A 27,355-nucleotide genomic window follows, 5' to 3' on the forward strand; every position below is an offset into this window, starting at 1 on the left:
CACTAAAGACATAAACATTTCATAGCAAATGTAATGACAACTTTAATTTTGACCACTATCAGCTGACAACAGGCAGAGTTTGGCCTCTAGCCACACCAAACCAGTTTTCTAGAGGTATTTCACAACATTTACACTCAATTATCTTCATGTTTATGGTTGCTCTTTTGTTTTTATTATAGGCATCTTCCATTACTTTTAAAAGCTGTTGGCTTTTGGACATTAAGAATGTATTATGACCTAATTTACATGATTTCCTATGTTCTCCAAGTAGAAATGTCACAGACTTAAGAAAATGACCTGTATATCTAAAACCCTTGCTGCATATGCTATTACTGTAGATATTTTGTATACAAATAAATTGAAAACCATATCTTAAGTGCAAAAGATATATATGAACAAACACACTATCTCCACTAGTTCCTTCACAACAGATTTATTCAAGATATTTTATAAAAGTACCTTTTAAAATGCTTTTCCAACAATCTGAATTTAATTATACCTTTTAAAATATGCTAGTATTTTCAAGTGGGTTCTGTTGCAGTTCTATAGTCGACAGAATTAAACAAAATACACACTTATGTTTCATCTTGTCAAGGTTATATCATCATTCAACAGTCCACTCCATACAAACTTTATGAGGGAAATAAGCAAGACACAGAGGAGTTTCTAGTACAGAACACTTTAAAAAAGTGTACAATGATATTATGATATTACAACTAAAACAACTAATATTATTTATTTAATAGATATTTATTGAACTACAAGTGAAGACTATTTTAGCTGGGCACTGGAGATTCATCTGTGAAAAAAACAGAAAGCAACCTTTATGAATGCTAACATTCATTGGAGGTGATGAGAAGCAAGTAATAAACCAAAAGCAAATATATTATATCTGAAAGTTTTGAATGCTATATAAGGAAAACAGGATGAAAAGAGTGACCTGAGAGGGTACTTTTAGTAAGGGAGGGTCTACAAATCAAGTATTATTGAGAGAGAGAATTAAACACCAACTTATAAGCAAACATCTAAGATGTCTAAAACAATTTTAATGCCATTTAATATGTTCATTTCTAGCTGATAAACCATTAGCATTTATTCCTTAGATTTTAAAAAGAAGTATCATTTCAATGTGCAAAGAAGAAAATTCAGCATTGTGTATTCTTAGGAAATAGCTAAGACTAGAATAAACATGAAGTATTTTAGTAACAACTAAAATAATGATTCGTACTCCAATTGTATTCAGTACCAACTAAGGGGTCAATTGAGCACAAATGTGTCTTTAACACAAAGCTTTATGCATCATGGGCTAAAACAAAGGAAGCTGAGGATGGAGTCAGGGATATGGAATACAGTTCAGGAGTCCTCACTTTCCATCCCTTTCGACTTTGACCACCTCATTAAATCTCTCTGAGCCTCTCTTTATCACTTATGAGGTAAGCACAAGAGCACAGGCTACCAAGATTATTATGAGAATCAAGTAAGATCCTATGTGAAAATTGAACTGAATTCTTACCATGCAGTGCATCATCATTGTAATTACTACTGTTGTTTTTATTGTTTATTGCAGTTGTTAAAGGGAATTATAAGGACCTTGAAGTATCTTTAGAATCAGAGCTACAGTAAAATATGCAAGAAAACAAAGCATTAAAGACCCTATCCATTAATTTATATTGGAATTAAGTCTACATTAGAAGAAAATGATATTATTTTTCTAATCTGTTTTTCCATACAATTAATGGGAGTCAGTTATGAAGAAAGCCTTAAAATTATAATTTTTCAGCTCCATATTTTCAATTATCCTGACATGGCTTAATTATTCTCATATATTTAGAGTATCTCTATACACCAAAACAACACCATATCTATCAAGAAAATCTAAACAACATCAAAGATATATTTTATCTTACTAACAAGTCTCATGAATTATAATGAATAGAAAACATATACAAAGTTTTACTCTATTTTCAGTTTGAATCCTGAACTCCAAGTCCACAGTGGTTTAATCTGAATTTTACTGCATACCTATATTTTAAAAATCTATAAATCATAAATACTGAAATACACATATAAAATACAAACAACTTTTAAGCTTCAAAGAAAGTATCTCCATATTATGAAATTAATGTTACAAAAATATAGACTGAGTAAAGTAAATATCCTACAACAGACACCTACTGGAAAATAAAATTACTTCACAAAATAATTTGTCTGGGTACAATGGAATAATAAACTTAAGTGCATATCCCAGTTCAAACCAAGAAGACTCCAGATCTGAAATCATATAACTATGAAGGGAACTCACAACTCAAATGATCAAACATTTCATTTTATCTAAAAAAAAGAATTCTAACCTTTGAAGCTGCTACTATATAGCTTAAACCATTTTCTTTTGTTAACCTAAGCTGATCGTCTGAAACAATACTGAATTATCTGCAGAGACTTTAGTTAGAAATTCTTTAAAGCAGGTGATTTGGCACCTAGTTTTCATAGTAACGTGGGTACAAATTTACAACACTGTTTTGAAAGAACTTTTTCTCCATCAAGATTTGGAACTCCATTTCTATGATTGGTACCATCCATATGCAACCTTGAAAAAATATGTAGAAGTGGGTATATTGAGCATGTTCCTAACAGGAAGCTGAAAGAGGTAATGCTAACAAGGGCCTATATTGTGCACTAACACAAAATTAAAATTTGGTATGTATCACAAATTATACTACTTTCTATTTCAAAGAAATGAGCATTTAGTCTTTTTATTTCCTCCCTTAATATTGGTACTTTCTATTCAATAATTATAAGGAAATACATACTTCTTTTTTAAAGTCATTGTTTTCAGGTATCTTGTATTCCCCCAAGGTGTTCATAACTCAGATATAGTCTTAGTTGTTAATGATATAGTAAACAAATATCATTGGAAATTTATTAAACTAGAATTACATAGAGCCCTTTGTGAGCAAGAATGATGTATATAAAAATGTCCTCTTGTATCAATAATAATTTAAAATTTATGGAATTTAAGTCAACCAAGTCTCATAAGGTCAACTACATAAGACATAAAGACATCTACATAATTAATCCCATGTTAATTATGGCTATTGTTAGGCCCCTATGAGATTAAGTATATATAAGTTAGATGACAGGAAGAAGAAAACTCAAAGTTTTAATCTGTATGTAACCTGCTTTTGATATCCACATTTGTAGTAAATAATAACATTTGACTGACCTTGCATACATCAGAAACTAATTCAGTCAACCCCTTAAGGGAGAGGAATGTAACTCAAGGGCAGAGTACTTGCATAGGACACGTGAGGATCTGGATTCAATCCCCAGCACCTAGGGGAAGAGATAGGGAAGACTTCTCCAAAGTGCCACTAGGTCATTTCACATTAATCATTTGTCAAAACAAGTGTTAGGGAAAGAGCCCACTGACCTATACAGTAATGAGTTCCCACTCCCAGTAAGATAAACAGACATGAACAGATATGAACACACTCTCCAAGCCTTGTTTAAAAGATTACTTTTGAAACTCAAAGCTATAATACAGAAAGCCTGTTTCAACCTTTCAATGGAGTTTTTGTTGTTCTATTTTAAAATCTTTCTTGTAGTCCCTGGCAATACTGTTTTAAGCAGATTGTTAAAAATATAAGGGGGTAACCACAGAGCACGAGGGCAATCTGGCACAATTTTAAAATCAAAATAGACAGTTCCATGCTCAGTATAGGAACTAACAATATAGACCACACCAGTATGTTCGGTTCCTAAGAAAAAGCTTCAGAAAAGCTTCATCCATCACTGAACTCCTGGCAGTCAGAGTCTCACCCTTGGGACACCTGAAAATGTGGTGCTATAATTTATTTTCTTATTTATTGCATTGAAAGAAATTCTTTGACCATAGGAGCACATTATATTTCACTTCCTTTCAAAATGTCCCCATCCTTAGTAAAAACACTTTTATTCTGTGTTGTTTAATAGCAATAAGAAACAATATTTCACTATATGTAGAACAGAAGCTGAATTATCCAGTGAAAATCTACTCTGCTCGAGTCAGAGAAAATTTTCTATTGAACTATTGATCTCTGTAATCATACTGTAACTAAAATATGCTTCATTCTCAATCTGTAATGCATCAATGGACTCTAGTCCCAAGCCTATACCTTCCCTTCTTTATAGATCAATGGCCCTGTGTGTCAAACCAAGATAATATTAGAGTTCAGATATGAGGAAAAGTTTTGTGCTATCACCCCTTTTATGATGGCTTGACTCTATTTCAAAATTCCTCTCTTCTGAAACTAACATAAAAGTATTTACTTGTGGCAATCAAAACAGAGTTTGTTTGTTTGTTTTTGTTTTATTTTGCTTTGGTGTATATGATGATCATGTACAAGATCCTAGGGAAAACATTTCTTACAAGATCAGAAATCAGAAGGCAAGTTTCTTTCAGTGTCCACAGAATCAACACAAGCTAGAATAACTACTTGTTTGCATTTTTGTTTTGTTTTGTTTTTTGAAACGATATGAGGGAAATAGCCAATATTCAGGTGACTCAAAGGATAGAAACTTCAAAGACTTGGGCTATTTGGCTATCTTCCAATGAGGAAGAAAATTATTTAAATATCCCTTAATAATCACACCCAAATGCTTTCATCTAAAATAGAGGATACCTGAAAATAGGTCTACACAAGATACACCTTTCTAGACATCATACTGCAAGGCATGACATGAGTCTTGTCACACAATCTAGGAAAAGTCCCAGAGAAATGTTCTCTAAATCTGGCTAGCAATTCCTTTGAGATAAAATAAGAGCTCCCTTTATAAATAATCTCACTGCATTGGTTTCTCAAATAAACTGGAACTGAAAGATAAGAATGAGGTTTTAGAGACCAAAAATGTCAAAGAAATAAGGAAAATATATTTGTGGACACTTTTTCTCAACTTATGAAAATTTTAAAATGTAAATTGATACATAACTAAATTGGTCACCCACAACATCTGTGGATAAGAATAAAAATTGGAAAACATGAGAAACTTCAGTTCTTATTAAATTTAGTAAATAGCATTCAGGATTTTCTGAGCAGAGCCAAAGTATCTCAGTATATACATGTGCATGCACACATATATACAATTTGTGTCAGGAAACTATTATTTTTCTTACAAATGTATATATATTGTTCCTGACTACAAGTAAAAAATTACAAATTTTGCATGAATTTGTATAGGTCTGAAAAATTCTTTTATAGACTACTTCTAATCCTAACACTCTGTATTAAGGCTACAGTTTAACAAACAGGTAAAACATGAATAAATATGATGAAAACCCAAAATTAACATGAATGTCCTTGTACACCCTGTCAGTATTTATTCAAGTACACAAATATCTATGCTTCAGTTATAACTCAAACCAAGTTTTCCATCACTGTATTCCCTAATTTGGAAATAATGATGATTATACATCAATCTAAGATGAACCAATTTTAAGGATAATGAATAAGTGAACATATTTCCCTAGAGAGGGCTATACTTGGGACTATACAAATGTTGAATAACAAGATAATGAGAAAAGGAAGACCCCTCCCCCCAAAAAGCAAATCCAGCAATTAAAATCCATTTGCTCTCAAACAATATTAAATGAACTACTATTATGCCATACACTAAATTAGAATTCCCCAATGTATGGAATGATGCTCACAAAAGAGATACAAACATAAAGACAGAAGTTATGGCTTAGCAATATAATTTGTTTTGCTAATCATATACAAAAATCAACTTCATATATAATGCTATTAATGAAGTGCTCAGTTGAGCAAAAACTATAATTAAAAACAAATATAAATCAAAAGTCTTTTCGTAATGAGAAATGACAGTATCATGACAAGCTGATCATTTATGAATAATCACTACAGCAACATGAAACTCTCCTGAGACTCAGATTTTATTCCTCATTCTCTAAAGTCTGCTCTAAAAGCAGACATGTTTCTAATGGCAGCTTCATAAGAAATTTCTTGAATTTCATAGAGCATCCAACCAAACTGGAAAAACAGTGAAAATTTACTGTTTTTAACAATTAAGACTCAGATAACAATGTGATCTGAATAACTAGTGTAGCAAAACTAGACCTAGAAAACAGATTTTATTACTCTACTGCTTCCCACAACACCCAACCACCTTTTAAATTCCATTGCAGTAAAACTTTAGCAAGAGAGAAGCACTCAACAATGACGAAAACAACAGCAAATGCAGTGCATCTATCCAGTTTCAGGAAACACCATTCTGAAAAGACCAGAAGATGAATGATGCTACTCCAATACCAAGTTGAGAGGGAGTAGAGCACAGTGTTAAGGCACAGTTTTGGAGACAAAATGAAAGAATTTGAATCCATTAGATCAAGGTTTCTAATGAAAAAATTTTCTCTCAAGTGGCTAGTTTACTCTTTCATTTCATTTACTACTACGTAGACATAAAATTAAATGGAATAATGGCACATAATTAATTTTATAACCTTTAAATGCCAAATAACAACTAAAATTCACTGACCTTAATTTGTTAATGGTATAGGTCTAGAGTATTGAGTATAAATTTTTGAATACAAAGGTTAAAATCAGGTTTGTGAGCTTAACCCCAGCTGATTTTTAGGCTCCTTTTAAAAAATCTTTTACATTCACAGAATAATATCATACATCATATAAATTTAAAATATGAAAGAATCTTAAAGATCTTATATAAATCAAAAGTCTTTTCATAATGAGAAATGACAGTATTATAACAAGCTGATAATTTATAAATATATAGAAATCACTATACCAACATGAAACTCCTGGGACTCAGATTTTATTGTCAGATTTATTTTATAACCTTGTTCCTAAATTTTAAAGATAATTAATTTAAGGCACAGGGAAGAGTGGTATCCTGTTCACAATTACAAAAACACCTCATAAGTCTGGCCAGTCTTTTTTAACACAAAGTAAATGTTTGTAACCTATGCCAATTTCTTATTAACATGTCAGGAGAAGTTTTATCAAGCCACTCTAAACATTCACTTGAAAGCTTACATACATAGTCAAATAATTAGGTTTGAGAAACACAAAAATAAATATTTCTCAAGCAAACAAGAACAGTCTTTCATAGGGATATATTTAGTATAATTCAACAACACCTTTGGGATATGAAACCTTCAATTAGAATTGAAGAGAGACTAAATTTTACAACAAAGGAATATAAAACCAGATAATGGGAGAACAGAATTTAAGTTTTTTATACAAACGAACTTAGCTAGCAGTTCACTATAGAAGAAAAGGAAAAACTGAGTTTTTATGTAGCCATGGCAACTTTCAACCTTCACCAATTTTTTTAAACACGAGTCAAGTATCAAAATGTTGCTCTTTCTCAGGATTCTTTATATTATAATAATGAGGTACAAGGAAGAAGGCACATTTTGTTCTTAATCCTTACCATTGTAAAAATTCCTCTGAATGATGGTGGATTTTGAACGTTCTTACTCACATGTTTCCCCACTATACTCCAGCTGAATTTTTAAAAGCATCACAAAAGACCATTAAATATTCAGGCTGCTCCTGTTGGACACACAGATCAAAGCATTACCTTTCTTGTGTATCCACAGAACACCACATATACCTTTAATGTAAATCAAATCTATTGTGCAGTATTCTTCTTTTCTATTTACTTTTTAGACACCTGAGAGCTTGATGAGCAGTTATTTCACCCTATTTATGGCTACAAGAGCAGCTGCCAAAAGGTAGGTATTCAATCACTATTTCATGAAGGATAAAACACAGATGAAAAAAGCTTAAAGAACGAAGATCTCATTTCTATGGGAAAGGTAGCTTTTTCCATAAAAGGCTACCTATATAATTAGCTCAAGAAACAATTTGTATTTTTAGATTCTCAAATATAAAAATTACTTTAAAAAGAAATCTTAAGTTATGATGAGTGTCTGCAGATATTAAAAATAAAAGATATAAAAATTCTTAAAACTGCTTTCTTTTAATGGACTAAATTGGGAGGCTACATGCTGTCAGTGTCCCATATTAAATGTTTTAGGCCTGTGGCTATTCTTCAGGCAAATTCTATGCAGGGGAACCAATATGAGATATTAAATGTACTGTGAGAAAAACGGCAAAAGGACAAAATGACAAAGATATTAGGAAAATTACAGTTTAAAGTGCTTTAATGTTAAAATTAAAATATATATGGTCATAATCAACAAAAAATGCTTAATTGAACTGCAAAACTATGTTCTATCAATAAAAAATTTAAAATTTTTCTTAAAAATCTTACAAAGTGGAAAAATCAGAAATGAAAACACAGTGACTAAGGTTGCAGGTCTTCCACAAACATTTATTGAACAATTGAATGGATGAATAAATGAAAGGGGGGATAGATGATATGCTCTAATAAAAATGAACTTTGAAATTATTTGATTTAGTACTTGAAGGCAAATTTATATAATAAAATTTATCAAGATGTGAGTTTCCCTTCCTGGTAACATTTCAATAACAATGTCTTTCAAACTTTTAAAATATTTGACTATAATACATTTTACTTTAATATATGAAAGATGCTGTTATCTTTAAAAGATACAGAAATGACCTTCTAATATAGCTTTATGTGAAAAAAACAAGTGAAAAGAATAGTAGTTAATTTTTAGTTAGTTCTGAGTCATAACACCTAAAAGTAGGACCATATGAATTCATTCTTACAAAATAAAGTCATTTAATAACAATGCATCTACTTTTGGCAACACTTATTTGCATATTGATAATTACCATATTTAAGGGAGGAAATCCCCAAACTATTTCAACTATATATTATACACTTTTTATTCATTTACACATCCATCCACAATAATATAATATCTAGTCCCTGTGCTAGGTGCCTTAGCATCTTCCTTAGCAAGAGTCCTAAAACTTTTAAAACTCAAATTGAAACATTATTTTATTTTAAAGTGTAATTTCTTCACTCTTACTTCAATAGAAAAATTTCCTTGATAATTGATAGGAGTAGGGTAATTATGTAAGTATATCAAATAATTCTCTAATACAACTTTTTTGAGCTTGAAAGCATTTTCCACCTTAGATTCAATGTGTTCAAAAAAAGGAAAAACATTACAAGGAAGAGAAGGAAGATGAGAGAAAGGGAAGAGAAAAATAGAAAGAATCAGGGAATTTAAATTATGAAAAATGATTAAAATGGCCAATTTATTTTAAGACATAATTAGTTTGTAATTTTTAAAATTTTTATACAGATGTGTATAAAAAAGAAACGAAAATCTCTTTTAAAATTAATACCATTATTATGATTGTTATCTAGCCAGAATCCCCAAAAGGCCAACAGCTGAAACCATTTTCTCAGTAGTACAACATGACTCTAAGGAACAGCTTTGCTTTTAAACTGGTGTCTGTAAAGTGAATCATTTTCTGTTTTGCCAATGGACACTTTGCAGTATAATTATGACTTTTATACTTTTCTAAAAAAATCTGAGGGTGTATCTTTTTTATCCTCATTTGTATTGACTGTGTTCATTTTCAGATTCTTAAAAATATTTTAAACCTATTTTAATCACTATTTCATATGTTATCATTCAATACAAATGATATAAAGACATTTTTAAGTTATCAATTGGTAAACCTTTGTCTAATGACTTGTACTCTGGAGATATGGAACTAAGTGCTTATCAACCAACTAACTTTATTGATATTATCAAATCAATTGTGTGTTGAACACCACCCAAATAATAATAATAACCTTATGATCTAGCAAGAATAATAATCTAATAATCAAATGTTTAGTAAAGGAATAAACTAGCAATTTATAATAATAATTTAATTATCTAATGTACATTATTAACCCAATCAGGACTACTAAACTCATGGTTAGTAAGGGAATAGAGAAATATAACACAAATGATTAAGCAACAAGTGTGTGGTGAACAAGAAGATACTCTTGAAAAGCTTTCCAACAAAAGGTTTCTGTGATTTAGATTATACCAATGACGAAAAAACTCAAGAGGTCTAGTTCCTATAGATATTTGGCTTAGAAAAACAGATATGCAGGCTGTAATTTTCTTATTAATCTTTTTTAGTTGTAGGTGGATACCTTTATTTTATTTACTTACATGCAGTGCTGAAGATGGAACCCCATGCCTCACATGTGCTAGGCGAGCGCTCTACCACTGAGCCACAACCCCAGCCTAGCTGTCATTTTTAATGACTGTGATAATTAAGAATTCTAACCTGGCATCTCTGTCTCTGATTGTGTATTATTAAAGTAAACTGAATCCTCAAGTAAACTGAAGATTCATAATTTATGTTTCCAAGTATATTTTTCAAAATGGAGCAAAAGCATTGGACAAGTAGATTCAGAAATGTGTGTTTTCTAAGTCATATTCTCATTGTAATGAATGGGCACTTTGGTTTTGTAAACTGGTCCCTTGTGATTTTGACTCATGTGCATACCCTAGTCATTACTAGTGGATTGATAAAATTAAGTTTCTCAATTCAAAAATCTGAAGACCAAGGTAATGCCAACTCTTCTTAAGAGGTAAAATAATAACCCTATCAGTCAAAATGATCTCATTTCTATATATTTATGCAATGTAGCTGTCTAGAAAATGGTGAGGGCCTAAGAAGAAATCCTAGGTTCTATCTTTTATCAGCTGTGTGATTTCAGGTATATGAGATCACAATAATGTAAGATCTCAATATCCTTACATTAAGGCTGGGAGTGTAGCTCAGTGGTAGAATGCTGGACTTGCATATGCAAAGCCATGGTTGTAATCCCCTGCTCTGCCACAAAAAAATCAATACCTTCACATTAAAAAAAAATGAGTATTAAAGTATCTAACTAACCTATTTCACAAGGCCATTGTTAATATAAAAATAGCAAATGGGCTTTGAAAACTATGAAGCATTAAGTGATTATTATTATTATTATTATTATTGCTTTAGTGTCCTGCAAATAATCCATATCAAATAGTCTATTAGTGAAAGCATCATGATAATTTCCATAGTCATAAGGAAAAGTAAATACTACAATGAAGACAGGTTAAACTTCTATATTCTATACTCTGTTTCCCATGTTGACAATTTCTTCCTATAGACAGAGATAAATACAATTTGAGTTTGTTCACCATCATAATAAACCTTGTTTTCTACATTGCCAGGATTAATCTAGTTCAAATCATAGTTATTTGTAGTATAGGGCTTCATAAATAATGAAATGGAGTCAGGAAAGTTTTTCTAATTAAATATATATATATATATATATATATATAATTAGAAATATGTGTATAATATACATATGTGTATGTATATATATGTGTGTGTGTATAGATATATTTTCAATTTTCGCCCACCAGAATAATTTCTAAATAAAAGGTAGCATTTTTAGGTTAACATTGCCTCCAAAAGAATGCTTCATGTTTAATATTTCCAATCTTCTGGTTAATTTAAAGGAGAATATAAGTTCCTCATTACTGGAGACAATAAAACCAATTAATTGGTATACTAGGTGTACTAGGCCCATGGGACCACTGCAGAGTGGAGAGTGGGTAGCTAAGTACAACTAGACAAGTAGAGGTTATGTGGAAGATAGTCTTAGAGATAGAGATTATTGAAATGAGGTTGGAAAAAACAGTAGCAATTAATTTAAAGGAAGAGGCATAGCAGGTAGCCAGAATATGGAGAAGCATCAATTGCTCTACCAATAAAAAGGAGGCTGAAGGTAGGAAAATGGCAGAAGATGAGGATACGTATGGAGAAGACCCATACGCTAAACAAGATTATCAGGAATCTTCAGTAAAAAATGCACAGTGTTACATTCTACCCTCATTGGGCTTAGAACCTAGTTAAGACAGAAGTAATAGCTAGAATGAACATTCAGTTTTAAAAAAAAAGGAATTTTAGGTCAGTAATCAGATGAAGTAATAAAGAAAATAGCAAAGGTATTGTAGTAGTTATCTAAATCTTCTGACTCAGTTTTTAGATAAAATATCACATTTCTGAAAATAAAGAGCAAGAAGCAAATTAGGTGTGACTTTGAGCTATAAATGATTCATGATTTTGAGGAACAATGTCTTTTTCTTTTAACTAAAGAGAGAGAGAGAGAGAGAGAGAGAGAGAGAGAGAGAGAGAGAGAGAGATTTTCTCTCTCCATAATGACCACATCTCCAAGTATATTTAAGTCTGTCACTGAAGCACCCACCTTATCATAAACTTAGGCAACAATGCTGTCAAAACTATCATTATTGGGGAGAGCTTGAAAAAGGAACAGTAGTAGAGGGCTATGGCTATTATTGCTAAAAGGCAACAAGCCCCAGAAGGAAGAAACTAGTCACATCAATGCTCTTCTGCATACTTGACAGGTGAGCTCAGCAGCAGTTCAACGGAATTGAGTGTACACCAAAAAGTAGCATGGTATTTTAAAACATCCCTTGTATCAGTCTGCAATGTGGTTCTGGAATTGTTTATTTAAAAAAAGTAAGTGTGTCATGCTAAAGTAATAAGGTTTATTGTTTGTGATTAATGGAATGTAAATTATTTCCAGGGATAAATAAAGCAACCAAACATTAACATGAACTCCAGTTGTGAATAATTATATACAGGCCTACCCATAATAAGTCATGATTAATATCATCCAAATATTGCCAAGTTCGAATAACTTTTTATTAGTTTATTAGAGATATGTCAAAATTAACCATGATATTATGTACAAGTACACAATCATAGAATACTATTTGCTTAAATTCAGTACCCAGTACTTCCCCTTTCCCCATCTTCTTCCCTCCCTCTGTTTCCTTTCATCTGGTCTACTGATCTTTCTTCTATTTGTTTATATATTTTTTCAATTAGTGAAATTCACTGTGGTTTATTAAGATGTGTACATAAGAAAGTTTGGTTAGCTTTATTCCACTGTTCTTCCTTTCTCCCAACCTATTCCTCCTCCCTCTTATATCCTTCCTCAACTCCACTGATCTCTCTTCTATTTTCATGAGAGTCCTCTTCTATTATTTCCCCTCCTAATTTTGGTATACCTACATATGAGAGAAAACATTTGACCCTTGACTTTCTGTGTCTGGCTTAATTCACTTAGCATGATATTTTTCAGTTCCATCAATTTACCTGAAAATGCCATTATTTCATTCTTCTTTATGACTGAGAAAAACTCCATTTGTACAAATAGCACATTTTTTTATCCATTCATTTCTTGATGGGCACCTAGATTGGTTCTACATCTTAGCTATTGTGAATGTTTAGCTATTAACATTGATGTGCCTGCATCCTTATAGTATGCTGATTTTAGATCTTATATCAAAGAGTAGGATACTTCGGTCATATGGTATTTCTATTCCTATTATTTTTTTAGGAATTTCCATACTGCTTTCCAGAGTGGTTGTACTAATTTGCAGTCCCACCAACAATGTATGAGTGTATGCTTTTTCCTACATCCTGTCTCTTTATGCAAAGGAAACTACAGAGAGGGGCATGAATGAAAATGAGAATTCCACCTCAATACCACTTCTTCTGTTTCATTTAACAATCATTTTATAATTATGTCTCCAAATACTATCTCCTATGGGCCTAAGAAACCACAGTCTAACTCATTTGATTGTAATAGAACAATATTATTTCCTAAGAAGGACAAAAGAGACAACATAATTGAAAGATCATCCTTCCCCCATTATTAAATGGTAGAGGAAATAAAAAATATAATAAATAAAACTTAGGGTATAAACAAGACTTGATGTAACAGGAAAATCCTGGAAGAACATTTATTAAATTTAATGATGCTTCAGCCTTCTAAAGATTAAATCTCTGAGCCTATCCGATGTCTAGGCCAAACCTGAGGGTTAGTTATAACAACAATCCAGTCAAAACTTACTGAAGGAACTATTTATACACGAAATAATTAGTTAATGGATATTATGTTTTTTCTTTGTACTAATTATTTTTCTTTTTTTTTCTTTTATTCTTTACTTTATTGTATTTAGCATAATGCTGCTATTCCTGCAAGTACTGACCAAGCATGGGATTTGAATAGTATACTCTTAAATAAATGAATTGCTCAATTTCTTGTGACCATCTATACATACTCCATCTTCAAAAAGTTCATCAATATTATATCATTAAGGAAATAGTGACCTTCTATTCTCCAATATGTATGACGTTTTTGGACAAAGCAATTGTGGTACTCACACTTCTTTCCATGAAGAAAAACTCTACAGTTCTATGGAATTCATCATTTGACAAATGCAAGTATTCCCCTTATCAATCAGCTATTATTAAACGTACAAGTAGTGACTGTGGAATCCTTAAGGGCCCATTAAATTTCTGAAGAAGAAAGTTAAGATGAAGGACATGCCACTCCAAATTCATGTGCTACTTGGCCTAGCTATTACTATACTAGTACAAGCTGTAGATAAAAAATTGGATTGCCCACAGTTATGTACATGTGAAATCAGGCCTTGGTTTACACCCAGATCCATTTATATGGAGGCATCTACAGTGGATTGTAATGATTTAGGTCTTTTAAGTTTCCCAGCCAGATTGCCTGCTGACACACAGATTCTGCTCCTACAGACTAACAATATTGCAAAAATTGAATATTCCATAGACTTTCCAGTAAACCTTACTGGCCTGGATTTATCTCAAAACAATTTATCTTCAGTCACCAATATTAATGTAAAGAAGATGCATCAGCTCCTTTCTGTGTACCTAGAAGAAAACAAACTTACTGAGCTGCCTGAAAAATGTCTGTCTGGACTGAGTAACTTACAAGAACTCTATATTAATCACAACTTGCTTTCTACAATTTCACCTGGAGCTTTTATTGGCCTACATAATCTTCTTCGACTTCATCTCAATTCAAATAGACTGCAGATGATCAACAGTAAGTGGTTCGATGCTCTTCCAAATCTAGAGATTCTGATGATTGGAGAAAATCCAATCATCAGAATCAAAGACATGAACTTTAAGCCTCTTATTAATCTTCGCAGTCTGGTTATAGCTGGTATAAACCTCACGGAAATACCAGATAATGCCTTGGTTGGACTTGAAAACTTAGAAAGCATCTCTTTTTATGACAACAGGCTTATCAAAGTGCCCCATGTTGCTCTTCAAAAAGTTGTAAACCTCAAATTTTTGGATTTAAACAAAAATCCTATTAATAGAATACGAAGAGGTGATTTTAGCAATATGCTACACTTAAAAGAGTTGGGAATAAATAATATGCCTGAGCTGATTTCCATCGACAGTCTTGCTGTGGATAACTTGCCGGATTTAAGAAAAATAGAAGCTACTAACAACCCCAGATTGTCTTACATTCACCCTAATGCATTTTTCAGACTCCCCAAGCTGGAATCACTCATGTTGAACAGCAATGCCCTCAGTGCCCTATACCATGGTACCATTGAGTCTCTGCCAAACCTCAAAGAAATCAGCATACACAGCAATCCAATCAGGTGTGACTGTGTCATCCGTTGGATTAATATGAACAAAACCAACATTCGATTTATGGAGCCAGATGCACTGTTTTGTGTGGACCCACCTGAATTCCAAGGCCAGAATGTTCGACAAGTGCATTTCAGGGATATGATGGAAATTTGCCTCCCTCTTATAGCTCCTGAGAGCTTTCCTTCTAATTTGGATGTAGAAGCTAATAGCTATGTCTCCCTTCACTGTAGAGCAACGGCAGAGCCACAGCCTGAAATCTACTGGATAACACCTTCTGGTCAAAAACTATTACCTAATACTCTGACAGATAAGTTCTATGTTCATTCTGAAGGCACACTAGATATAAGTGGCATAACCCCCAAAGAAGGGGGTTTATATACTTGTATAGCAACTAACCTAGTTGGTGCTGACTTAAAGTCTATTATGATCAAAGTGGATGGTTCTTTTCCTCAAGATAACAATGGATCTTTGAATATCAAAATAAGAGATATTCAGGCCAATTCAGTTCTGGTATCTTGGAAAGCAAGTTCAAAAATTCTCAAATCCAGTGTTAAGTGGACTGCCTTTGTCAAGACTGAAAATTCTCATGCTGCCCAAAGTGCTCGAATACCATCTGATGTCAAGGTATATAATCTTACGCATCTGAACCCATCCACTGAGTACAAAATTTGTATTGATATCCCCACAATATATCAGAAAAACAGAAAACAATGTATAAATGTCACCACAAAAGGTGTGGACCAAGGTCGAAAAGAGTATGAAAAGAGTAACACCACAATGTTTATGGCCTGTCTTGGGGGCCTTCTAGGGATTATTGGTGTAATATGTCTTTTCAGCTGCCTCTCTCAAGAAATAAACTGTGATGATAAACATAGCCATGTAAGGAATTACTTACACAAACCAACCTTTGCATTCAGTGAGCTTTATCCTCCTCTGATAAACCTCTGGGAAGCAGGTAAAGAGAAAAGTACAAACTTAGAAGTGAAAGCAACAGTCATAGGTGTGCCAACAAATATGTCATAAAAACAACCAACTCAACTAACTTCAAAGAAAAGCTCAAAACTCCAGTTGAATTAAAAAACAGGCAGAGAAACCTAACTTTCTACAAAGAAGGTTAAGCTTCACCAATGCTGCTCATGACCAATGGAAACATGTACAAGTTCAGCATTTTAATTAACTGGCTTCAAGGGTACTGTGGCAACCAAATAAATAATTCCATTTTCTAGAACTTTCATGTAACTTTTATGTCTGGACGACAATTAAAGTGGACAAAAACATTTCTGTATTTTTTTTTAAGTATATAAGAGTAGTTGAACTGAGCAATACCTCCTCCTGTGTTGTATTACACATATTAGCCACGAGTTTTTGCAGTGACCAGATAAACTTGAATTGACACGTGGTGTAATAAAAAAGGACAAATTATGTAGAGTAGACACAGTGAGTATGTGGACCTCTTTTATAAGGAAAAATACATTTTGGATTAAAATCAATTGCTTTTGTCTTGTTTTTGTTTCTAAATAAAGAATAATTTCTGGAAAATATCAGCTGATCAGATATCATTTAAATGACCACTTTTTCAAAAGTGTTTTTTATAATGAAATTTTGAATGTTAAGTATAAGACACTTTATTGAGTTATGTAACTACATTTATATAGTGCACAAAAATGGATTTTAGAAAGCATTTTATCAATATTAAAAGGCCATGATAATATTGTATTTAATACTTTAATTATTGACTGGAACAAATCCTCCAGGAAATTATATATTCACTTAAAGATTTTTCTTAACAAGTAGCACTTGGAGGGGATTTAATTATTAGATTTGGATAATGTAAATCTAATACCTCAGTGGCTGAAAGAGTTATTTCAATTTTATTGATAGTAGCTCAGCTTTAGGCTGCTTGCTTTGCAGAAAATATTGCCAAATTTCAGGAGGGCTTATGATATAAATGTAATTTTCAGATCTCTCTGTGATTTTAAACACTTAAAAAGCTTCACTGAAATCCAAATAATTCATTATGTTGTACACATAGCAAGAAAACAATATATCCAATTTTAAGAGTATGATTTTAGAATTTCACTATGAAATATAATAGATTAGTAGTAAAAGTTTGACAGGTTCAAATTCATAAAATTCTACCTTTTATCAATTTCACCTTAACAAAAATAGCATAAGTCAGATAGCTGCAGTTTATTAAAAATTTAAGAAAACTTTCAGTAAGAAAAAAATTGTGAAATTATTTAGAGTAAAAATAAAACTACAATGTAGTCCTCTAAGTTTATATTTAAAGTACTAAAAACCAGCTTACAAAATTGAAAATCAGTGAAAAGACGTGTCATGAACATTGCTAGTTATTTAAATATCTTTTATAAGTAATGTAAGAATTTTACTTAAAAAAAAAACCCAACTAAGATCATTGAGATTTTTAGTCATTTTTACAAACAAAAACTCAGAGTCTTGCAAATTAAACGTATTTTTGTACAAAGAAAACAGCCTAAAATATTGTTTCAAAATTTAAAATAATAAGCCATAGTTTTTATAGGCAAATTGCTTATCCTAACAAAGCCACATAGCTTCCATGTCTATTGCTGTTGTGTTTGTTCATAATCAAGTGTCTAACTTCTCACAGTAGCTTGATGCTTATTATCAACATGTCATTGCTATGTAAACATTTTCAGCACTGCAATAATATCAATTTATTTATTAATATTAGACATTTCTTTTGTGATAGCATTGATAATTTCAAATTAAATTCTAAACTACTTTTGACAGCGTGAAAGGTAATTGTTATAAACTCTTTAAAACAAAAGAACAAACTGTGTTAATTTTAACACAACTAAAATATGGAACTTACTAATTCAATGTGTTCCCCAAACACAAATTTTACAATCTGATGAATCACTATCACACAGAGGCTGACATTAGAATTTATCAGCAAGACATGCTCATACATCACGAGAGGTTTCAATACTGTGGACAGAGCTTTTTGGAGCTCAGCTATTTGTCAAAGATATAGAAGCTGAAATAGGACCTATTAGGATGCAGGTATTGTATAGGTCAGCAAGAATCTGACCTGGTAACTTGTATAATACTTTTAAGTCTATCTGCATGAAGATCCATCACAAATATATCATAGAACTGAGAATGCATTTTGAGTTACATATTTCCTTTGAAACTTATGAAAAGCCTTAAGAAGAGACATCTAGTAGTGAGTACTGAAATTAAGTATTTTTGTTACAACCAAATAAATACAGATGCTCAAAGCAAATCATGATCCTATTTATTGACTTAATTTTAATCTAAAATACAGTAAGAAAAAAGGTATTTGCTTCAATGTTGACAATAATATTTCATACTCCCAAAGTTATGTCCTTCAACTTCACATAAAATTAACTAGCACTTGTCAAATTTTTCAAAGCATATAACTTATAGTTGTGTTTCACCAGGCAAATGAACCTGTTGCAACAGAGAAGTTTACCTATTACAATCTACACTCTAAAGTTTATACCCTATGAATGCCAATCCATTGGTTTACCTTGAATGGAGGAAAGCAAAAAATGATTTTAAAAGAATTACATATTTTCTAATTCATACTACAAAAATCAAAATTTTCTGAAATAAGCATGCCCAGTTCAATGCAAACATAGTCATGTGCTGCATAACAAAGTTCTAATCATCAATAGTAGGTTTATATGAAAGTGGCCTCAAAAGATTGTAAAGAAGCTGAAAATTTCCTATTGCCTGCCTACTGATCTCTTGGCTCTCTTAACATCAATATCACAAAGCATCATTTATTTGATAATGGTGATATAAACAAATCTAATACACTTTCAGGTGTATTAAAGTAAAGCATATACAATTATGTATAGTATATAATACTTGATAATTAGTGACTAAGTTGCTGGTTTACATATTATACTATACTTTCATCATTATTGTAGAGTGTGCTCCTTCAGCTTATTTTTTTAAAAGTGCACTATAAAACACTATGCCATGTTATGCTGGCAGTACCCTCATATGTCTCATGTTGATTATGCCTCTTGATTACATCAAGAAGCCACTTGACTGATTCACTATACCATCTAGGTTTGAATAAGTACACTTTATTATGTTCACACAGTGACAAAATAAACTGACCATACATTTATCAGAATGTAACTCATCATTAAGCAGTGTGCCATTGTATATAAAAACTGTGAAAAAAATATGAAACTGTCAGCAAAGTCAACCAGTAGCATGACATTATTTTTCAAAGGAAGAAATGAAATAGATTTTTGGTAACGTGTATCAGTCTTTTGATACCTATTTCAGTTCTTAAATTTTTATTCTATTTAAACAAAAAGTTTTTAGTCACAAATATCTATAGATAAGCATAAGCTGAAACTGATAACTACTTAGCTTATTCATTTATCTTTTGTTTATTTTCAGAAAGTATTTATTATATGACTATGAATTACTGGGGGAAAAAGCCACAAACAACACAAATTCCTTGTTGTCTAGGGATTAATATTCTATAGACTTATATTCTCATTTATTTTCTCAATGTTTTCAAAAATATGTATTGACTCTAATAATCAGTTAAAATCATATGGAGGAAAATTCAACTCAAAATTTAATGAGATGAAAATACTCAAAAATTTAGGATATTTTCCTTGGTCAAAAATGTAATATGTTGATATAGGAACATGGTTTAAATTTAGTATTGATTTTATTCACTATATCTATTAAAACTAGGCTAATACTGTCCTTAGACTGATTAAATCAAGAAGCCTATCTACATCTCATAAATTATTTCTAGGCACATAAGCATGGATAATGTTATATTTTCCCTATTTTAAACTCATAGAGTTTGGTGAACCAAGAAAATGAAAGTTATATTCAAGAAGTTAATCTAGCAATGACAAAGCATTTATATATTTTACTATTTTACAAGGAGAATCATCTTACACTATCAATATTAATGGTTAAAAAATCTTCCAATAACTGTAAAGGAAAACCTTCAAGTTTCATACAGTAGCCTGTTAGATAAAGCCATTTAGAATTAATATGTCAGACCCTTACAATGCAAACAATTAAAACAATAAAGTTGAAAAATAGGTGTTTGCCAAAGAATGGAACAATTTTGATAAAATGTCTCTAAAAGCTATCATAAATATCAGGAAAAAATCTAACTGTATATGTCATAATTACAGAAACTTGGTCTTCATCCCAATGTTGACTTTCAGGAGGTCACTGAATAAAGTATAGAAATTAAATTCTGAGACACAATTCCTTGATCCAATATCTTTTTTTAATTTTCCAAGTTAAAGTACTGCAAATAAGTAAAAGTTTCTGTGAACAATATGGCTTCCATACATATGTTTGCTGTACCTAGGAATTCAAATGATTGTGTTGGGATAGTTAGAAAAAAGACTATAATGATCTTTTCTCTCATCCCTGCTTCTAAGCCCCACTTCTATAATATCACTGTGTCCTGATACATTGTTCACTAGGTCATTGCTTGAGAGAACTACAGCATTTTGCTGGCCGGAAACAGTCAAACCCAGAATCAAATGCTACAAACAGTATCATAGAATTTTGGAATAAAGAAAAAAATTGACTCCAATGTCAACAAAATAGTAGCTGTTTTTGTATGTTTATTTGAAAATGAAAGAGTATTTTAAGGGTAACTATGTCCTAACTTTATCTTATTCTTCCGAAGTAAGGGAAACATTAAAAAAATATCATTTTTGCACAAGAATAGGGCAAAAACCAGAATTAATGCTAATAAGTATAAATAATATATTCAGCCCTGAGAAGAATTATTAAAGAGAATTTTAAAGAAGAATATTCCAACAAAATATAAATTATTTCTAATATCTAGCCAAATTATTTCACTAATCATGTATGCAGAAGTGCCCATGTATTGAAGAGTAAGCATCAAGTTATTTTCAACTGAGAATATACATTATGAAATAAACACAATTCCTTTTTATTCTTACAGAAGAGACAAGCCCATAGAGCTTAAATTTACCTACTCTAAATCACTTTACTTATACCTCAGAGGAATCTTACTTGTCTTTGAAATAAGCCATGTGGTATACAGCAACTACGGAACTGAATACCTCATAAGAATCAATAGGACTTTTTCCTAAGAGCAACGGAGGTCTTCAAGTAAGTAATAAATTCAGAACAAATATCATGTATGATTTCAAATTTATTGTGGAGTGACCCAGAGTAACAAAGCACGGCAAAAAGAATTGTTGTTGACCTTAGTAAGACTTATAGAGGAATGAAGTATAATATATTTGGAGACATCATAGTACTTTGTGTGTTTATATTTACCTTTTCTAATTTTAATATATCTTCAAGAAACTAATAGCATTATGTGACCATTGTAAGGAAAATCCAGTTTCTCATTAAAACATATGGTTCAGTGTATGAAGTTATTGATTCAAAATCCAATTGTGATATCCATTTGTAATGTTTACCAACCTCTGGAACAAATAATGGAGTAAGCTCAGGTCATAAACTGACCTTCCTAATCTTCTCATTGAGAGAAGAAGAGTGAAATAAAATAACCTCCCTGTTATCTGTGGTACCAGACTCAAGGCTGGTAAAGATAGAAACAGTTCTTAAACTATCAGAGATGCCATTAATAAAGCAATATAGCTAAATACAGCAAAACAGTTCTTCAAAAGAACACTATAAAAAGCTGAAATTCATTATGAGGACTGGGATTAAGGTCAGACGCCTCTGGTAAAGACCCCTTTAATCAATGATTGCAGGAAAGAATAAGTTCTTCAGAAAAGAATAAAATTCCTGTTTCCAAAATACCTTAAAAATGCTTGGTTTCTTGACTGTTCTGCAGTGAGATAATCAATAAACCAACATTCTAATATATAAACTTTACATTAAATCACTTATTTTATCAGGGTTTTCAAATATATTTACCTATGAAATGTATGGATTTATATAATAGCATAATGTTATCAAACCCATTCAAACCCTGAGTGTAAAGGGAATTCCTTCTAATCATGGTAATGATATAGAAGATGCATAAAAATAGTAGGAAACAAAAAATTCATATTAACAAATATTTTGTCCATACAAATCAACAGAAATTCAGTAGAAAAATAAATTACATAAAATACAATCTTGAGCGATATGAAGAATCAGGTTTTCCCTCCAATGGATTATGTGTACCTCAATCCAGGCTCAGTCCTGAAGTGACAATGATATGTTTGAGACATTTTCCAGGCACATAAAAGGCATAGAATTTAGTAAATACATTATTAACATACCATATTTAAATAAATATGCATTCATATTTACTTGAGTAGCAAGAGTAAAAACTGGAAAAGAAGAAAGGAAAAAACAAAGGAAGGAAGGAAAAAAGAAAACATCTACTAAACACTGAATTCATGCCAGGCTAACAGTTTGCAGTGGTCTTAGGAAATCCATTCCTGGTTTTAAAAAGAAAAGGATGAGAAAAATGAGCATTTCCCATGTTGTGTCAGTAAAACTGATAGACAGGTTTGTACACATCTCCCTCTCTTTCTCCTTTCCACCACCCACTCTCTCCACAAACACACATTGAATTGATTTACATACAAATATACAAATGTGTATGTTTGCATATGCAACTATAATTCAATTTATTCAATCCTCATAAAATCCTCAGGTTCAGCATTAATATCTTACTTTATATCCCATTTTATATGTTAGTTTCAGTGAAGTTAAAAGTTTTTCCCCAAAATAACAATAATGTAGAGCAGAAAAAACAAAAATGCAACACAATTAGAAATATTAACACTCAGATACTTTACAAGTATGTTACAACCCTCAAAAAGAATTAAGAGGTAAGATTTGGGAGGTGATGAACAACCCACCAATTACTAGTTTCATTAACTATTCCTATTATCGTCTAAATGTCCTAAATTCCTATCTCAGTTTTTCATCAGGAATTGGGGGTAAAAGGTTCCTCTTTGTCAACATCTAGTTACTACTTGCCAAAGACAAAGAACACTAGTATATCCCCCCCAAAAAAGTTTATTAAGAAACAAATCTTAAGCATATTATTATAAATAAAATGTATTAAATAAGCATTTTCACCTATAAGGTGCAAGGCTAGGGACTTTTAAAATAATTTTTTTAAATGTTATTTCCATACATCCACTTCACAGTTCCAATCTAAAAAGACCTTCATTCTCAGTTCATTTAGAGAAAATTACAGGATGAAGAAAAATCTGCTAAACCTATGTTACATGCCCATGTAACATTCATCATTCATAAAAAGCTGATCTTAGAAAGTACATCCTACATAAAGAGGCTGAGGAAACAAAAGCTTCCTTTGAACCTATTGCCATCATCCCCATTCTTGTGAATTGTGGAACTTCAGACATGGGAAACCCAGAATACTACCCTTAATACCAACAGCTTAATGTCAGAAGTCATCATACTTTGATGTTTTTCGCTTTGCTTGCTGACTTATAATCTATTGCAAACCTTGGATTTATACAATCATATATGGAAGTTCTAAAGAAAAAAAAGTTAATATAGTTTAGATGACATAAATTGGTTAGCAAAAATAACTAAATAAAAACACACTCAAAAAGATCCACGTTATCAAAATCTACAAGTGCCCATATAGGAAGCTGGTCATCCAGACTTTCCAGCAGAAGGAACAAAGAGGTTCATTAAAACCACAAACACTTTAATAGGTCAAGGAGATTCTATGGTATTAAACTGGCATGCAGAAATAATTTTATGTGTAAAGAAGTTCCTTGGTATTCAACAAATATTTTTACTTGCAAATATTTGAAAGTAACTATATTGAGCAATGTTCTCATCCTCAGTTATATGCTCCCACTTCAGTGTTTGCTTCTGTTTTGTTTAATAAATAATTTGTGTGGTAAATTCCTTCCACAAGATGAGATTTAGACCTAGTAGCAGCAGACAATGTTTGTAAGCAGATAGACAAAGAGTGACTCACATCATCCACACATGCCTTTTGTTCATTCACCTTCTATTTATTGAGAAGATACTTTGTGTTAATATTAACTACTATTTAACATTAACTGTGATAGACCAAATCCTCTGACATCACAAAACATATAATGAAAAGATGAATAGTAACAAGTAGATGTGGCAATTTCAATATAAAATGAAAAACTGAAAATCACAGAAATATCTTATATATAAATAGAGAACATAAAGGGCCTGGAAAGACTACTAACTCACAACTAAGACAATCTTTACATAGTCTTTCAATTAGAGAGTAAAGAAATATTGGAAGTAGATCAGGGATGGCATGAATATGACAATAGGCTACAGAATTTTAATAGCATCAGGGTATGCACAACTGGGAGAAAGAGCACTAACTGGTTTGAGAATGAAAAAGAGGGAGAATGGTTAAAAGACACCTTTTAAAGGTTACTTTATTTTATAGTGACCCTAGTGGAAACTACTATACCCGTGGAAAATAACTCCTGAATTTAAAACACCAGGACTAATATATAAGGGTAAAAATTTTGCCACATTTCAATACCTCTCGTCAGTAGTCCAGCAACTGCTTCCCCATCTAATCCATAGTCTTCCATAGTTGGCAGGAAGAAGTAAAAAATAAAATGAAATAGACATAGGCATACCCTGTAATTGACTTTTTTAGGTCTTTTGTAATATGAAATCACATAAATACAGACACACACTCAAGACCCTCAAAGCTCATACTTAGAGACACATACCAGTATCTGCATGATATACTAATCTCAGATATTTAAAAAATATATCTTCTATGAAATATACAGTGGGCCAAAGTGTCACTCTATCTCTTTATGTCTCTCCAAAAGGCGAATAAATGAAAGCAATCTTAGATATTCTGGATGGTTTTATATATAAAAAATCAAATATAAAATTATGGCCTATCTCATTGTACTTAAGACTGACTTAGTTCTATTCCTACTGTCAATTGTATTTTTCTTTCAGATATTTCACAAATATGTTTCATGGAATTTAATAAGCACACAGGTATAAAAATAGAGAAAACTTACTGCATCTCACTTCTTTGGACTGTGTTATAGTTTGGATTTGAGGTGTCCCCCAAAAGCTCATGTGAGGGACAACATAAGAAGGTTTAGAGGAGAAATGACTGGTTTATGAGAGCTTTAGCCAGATCAGTGAATTAATCCCCTGATGGTATTCACTGGGAGTAACTGAAGACTGACGTGTGGTTGGAGTAGGCTGGTACCTGGGGGGCGTGCCTTTCAAGGGGAGTCTCCCTCTCTGTGCTTTCTGATCATCATGTGAGCTGCTTCCTTCTTCCACACTCTGTTGCCATGAAGTTCTGCCTTATCTTGAGCCCCAGGGAATGGAGATGGCTATCTATGGACTGAGACCTCTGAAGCCACAATCCTCTAAATAAACTTTTCCTCACCTAAAATTGTTCTGGTCAGGTCTTTTAGTCACAGGAGCTAAAAAAGCTGACTAATAAAACAGACTGTTTTGTATAATATCAGACATAGTTCTAACTAACTGGATTTCATATATATCACTTTATTCAAGTAATATGAAAATTTTGTCTATTATATACCCAATTAGTACCTTGAACTACAAACAACTTAAAACAGGAAAGAATATTTGAAGAAGTACTGACCCTCATAAACTGGACACTCAGAATAGATTTTTCTACAGTTTTATACTACTGTGCTCTCTTAAGAAAAGTTGTCTAATGTAAGGTCTAATATGGATTACTAGAGTAAGAAAGTATATTATATCACATCAATTTAAGGCTTAAATATGACAACTTATTTTTCAAGCATAAACTTATCTCTTCTATAAAGGAAAACAAAACTTTGAAGACACTTTTGCTATTACATTTTTTCAAGTTTTTTGAAGAACTATGATAGGAGGAGTATTAAAATATTTTGTTGTTGTTGTTTTAGTTCTTCAATAATGTTTTGTTGGGACACTTTTTTTGAGAATTTTCACTTTAAACCAAAGGAGAAAATTACAAATAGAAAATAATTTGGGTAAAAGCACATCCATCTATCCATGTCATTTAAATATCAGTGTCTGAGTATACCCAGAAAAATTCTATTACCAGATACTAACTCCCTAATTTAGTAGTAAGTATTCCAACTGATCATGGCAGAGGTTATCTGTTCCATCTTATTATTGTATAGATAATGAAAAAGGATCAGTTATCCTTTTAGACAAAATATTTACTAAATGAATATAACAACAGAATGGTTTTTATTTTGTTAATAGGAGGAAGTCTGACCTGACACCAGTCTGTATTACTCAGACCAACTTTTTCTCAGTGTGAATACTCTAAGAATCAAGTAGAATATTTAAGTAACTTAGCACAAACTGTGATCTTATTCCTTAAAGAAAAAACAAAAAAAAAACCTTCTAATTCTACTGAACATATAAAACACCAGAATACCTATAAGACTAACGGCCCTTGATTTTGAAAACAAAATTAAAATCTTAAAATTACAAAGACATCATAAAATTCTATTGGTTACACATGGCTAAAGACTTTTTTAAAATATAAGATATTCTCATTATACATTATATCTGGCATTTGATTTTATGATCCATACCTATTAACCTAATTTATGATGTCAGAAAAATGTTGCTAACCCACTATGATTAATTATGGCCATGCAAAATGAGATAGAATATAAAGTTATTGTCAGATAAACTCACAAGCCCATTGAGTATTTCCACTCCTCCAAAGTGAACACTGTCAACAGCTGTCATTACCTTTCTCAGTGGGGATGATCCTAGCAATAAGATTTCACTGAATTGGGAAGAACGAAACTTGTGATCCTTAAATACTCTATCTACACAAAGGATTATTATTATTATTATATCTTTTTCAGAATTCTTTTTGACTTAAAATCTCT

The 27,355-nt window shown here is 31.7% G+C and overlaps 2 protein-coding genes across 3 annotated transcripts in view; one reads left to right on the plus strand and one right to left on the minus strand.

The window, feature by feature from the left end:
• Positions 1-27,355, minus strand: part of Immp2l (inner mitochondrial membrane peptidase subunit 2) — an 893,720-nt gene that overhangs the window by 435,432 nt on the left and 430,933 nt on the right. The window lies entirely within an intron of this gene.
• Lrrn3 (leucine rich repeat neuronal 3) lies at positions 14,361-16,652 on the plus strand. Its single transcript, XM_026408273.2, has one exon. The coding sequence runs from the start codon at positions 14,361-14,363 to the stop codon at positions 16,485-16,487; it is 2,127 nt and encodes a 708-aa protein (XP_026264058.1). The 3' UTR covers positions 16,488-16,652.

This window comes from Urocitellus parryii, chromosome 3 (assembly GCF_045843805.1).
Source record: "Urocitellus parryii isolate mUroPar1 chromosome 3, mUroPar1.hap1, whole genome shotgun sequence".
NCBI lineage: Eukaryota > Metazoa > Chordata > Mammalia > Rodentia > Sciuridae > Urocitellus > Urocitellus parryii.

What these genes read in the sequence shown, in the direction of transcription:
- Lrrn3 (XM_026408273.2), top strand. Translation starts at nt 14,361, where the DNA reads ATGAAGGACATGCCACTCCAAATTCATGTGCTACTTGGCCTAGCTATT.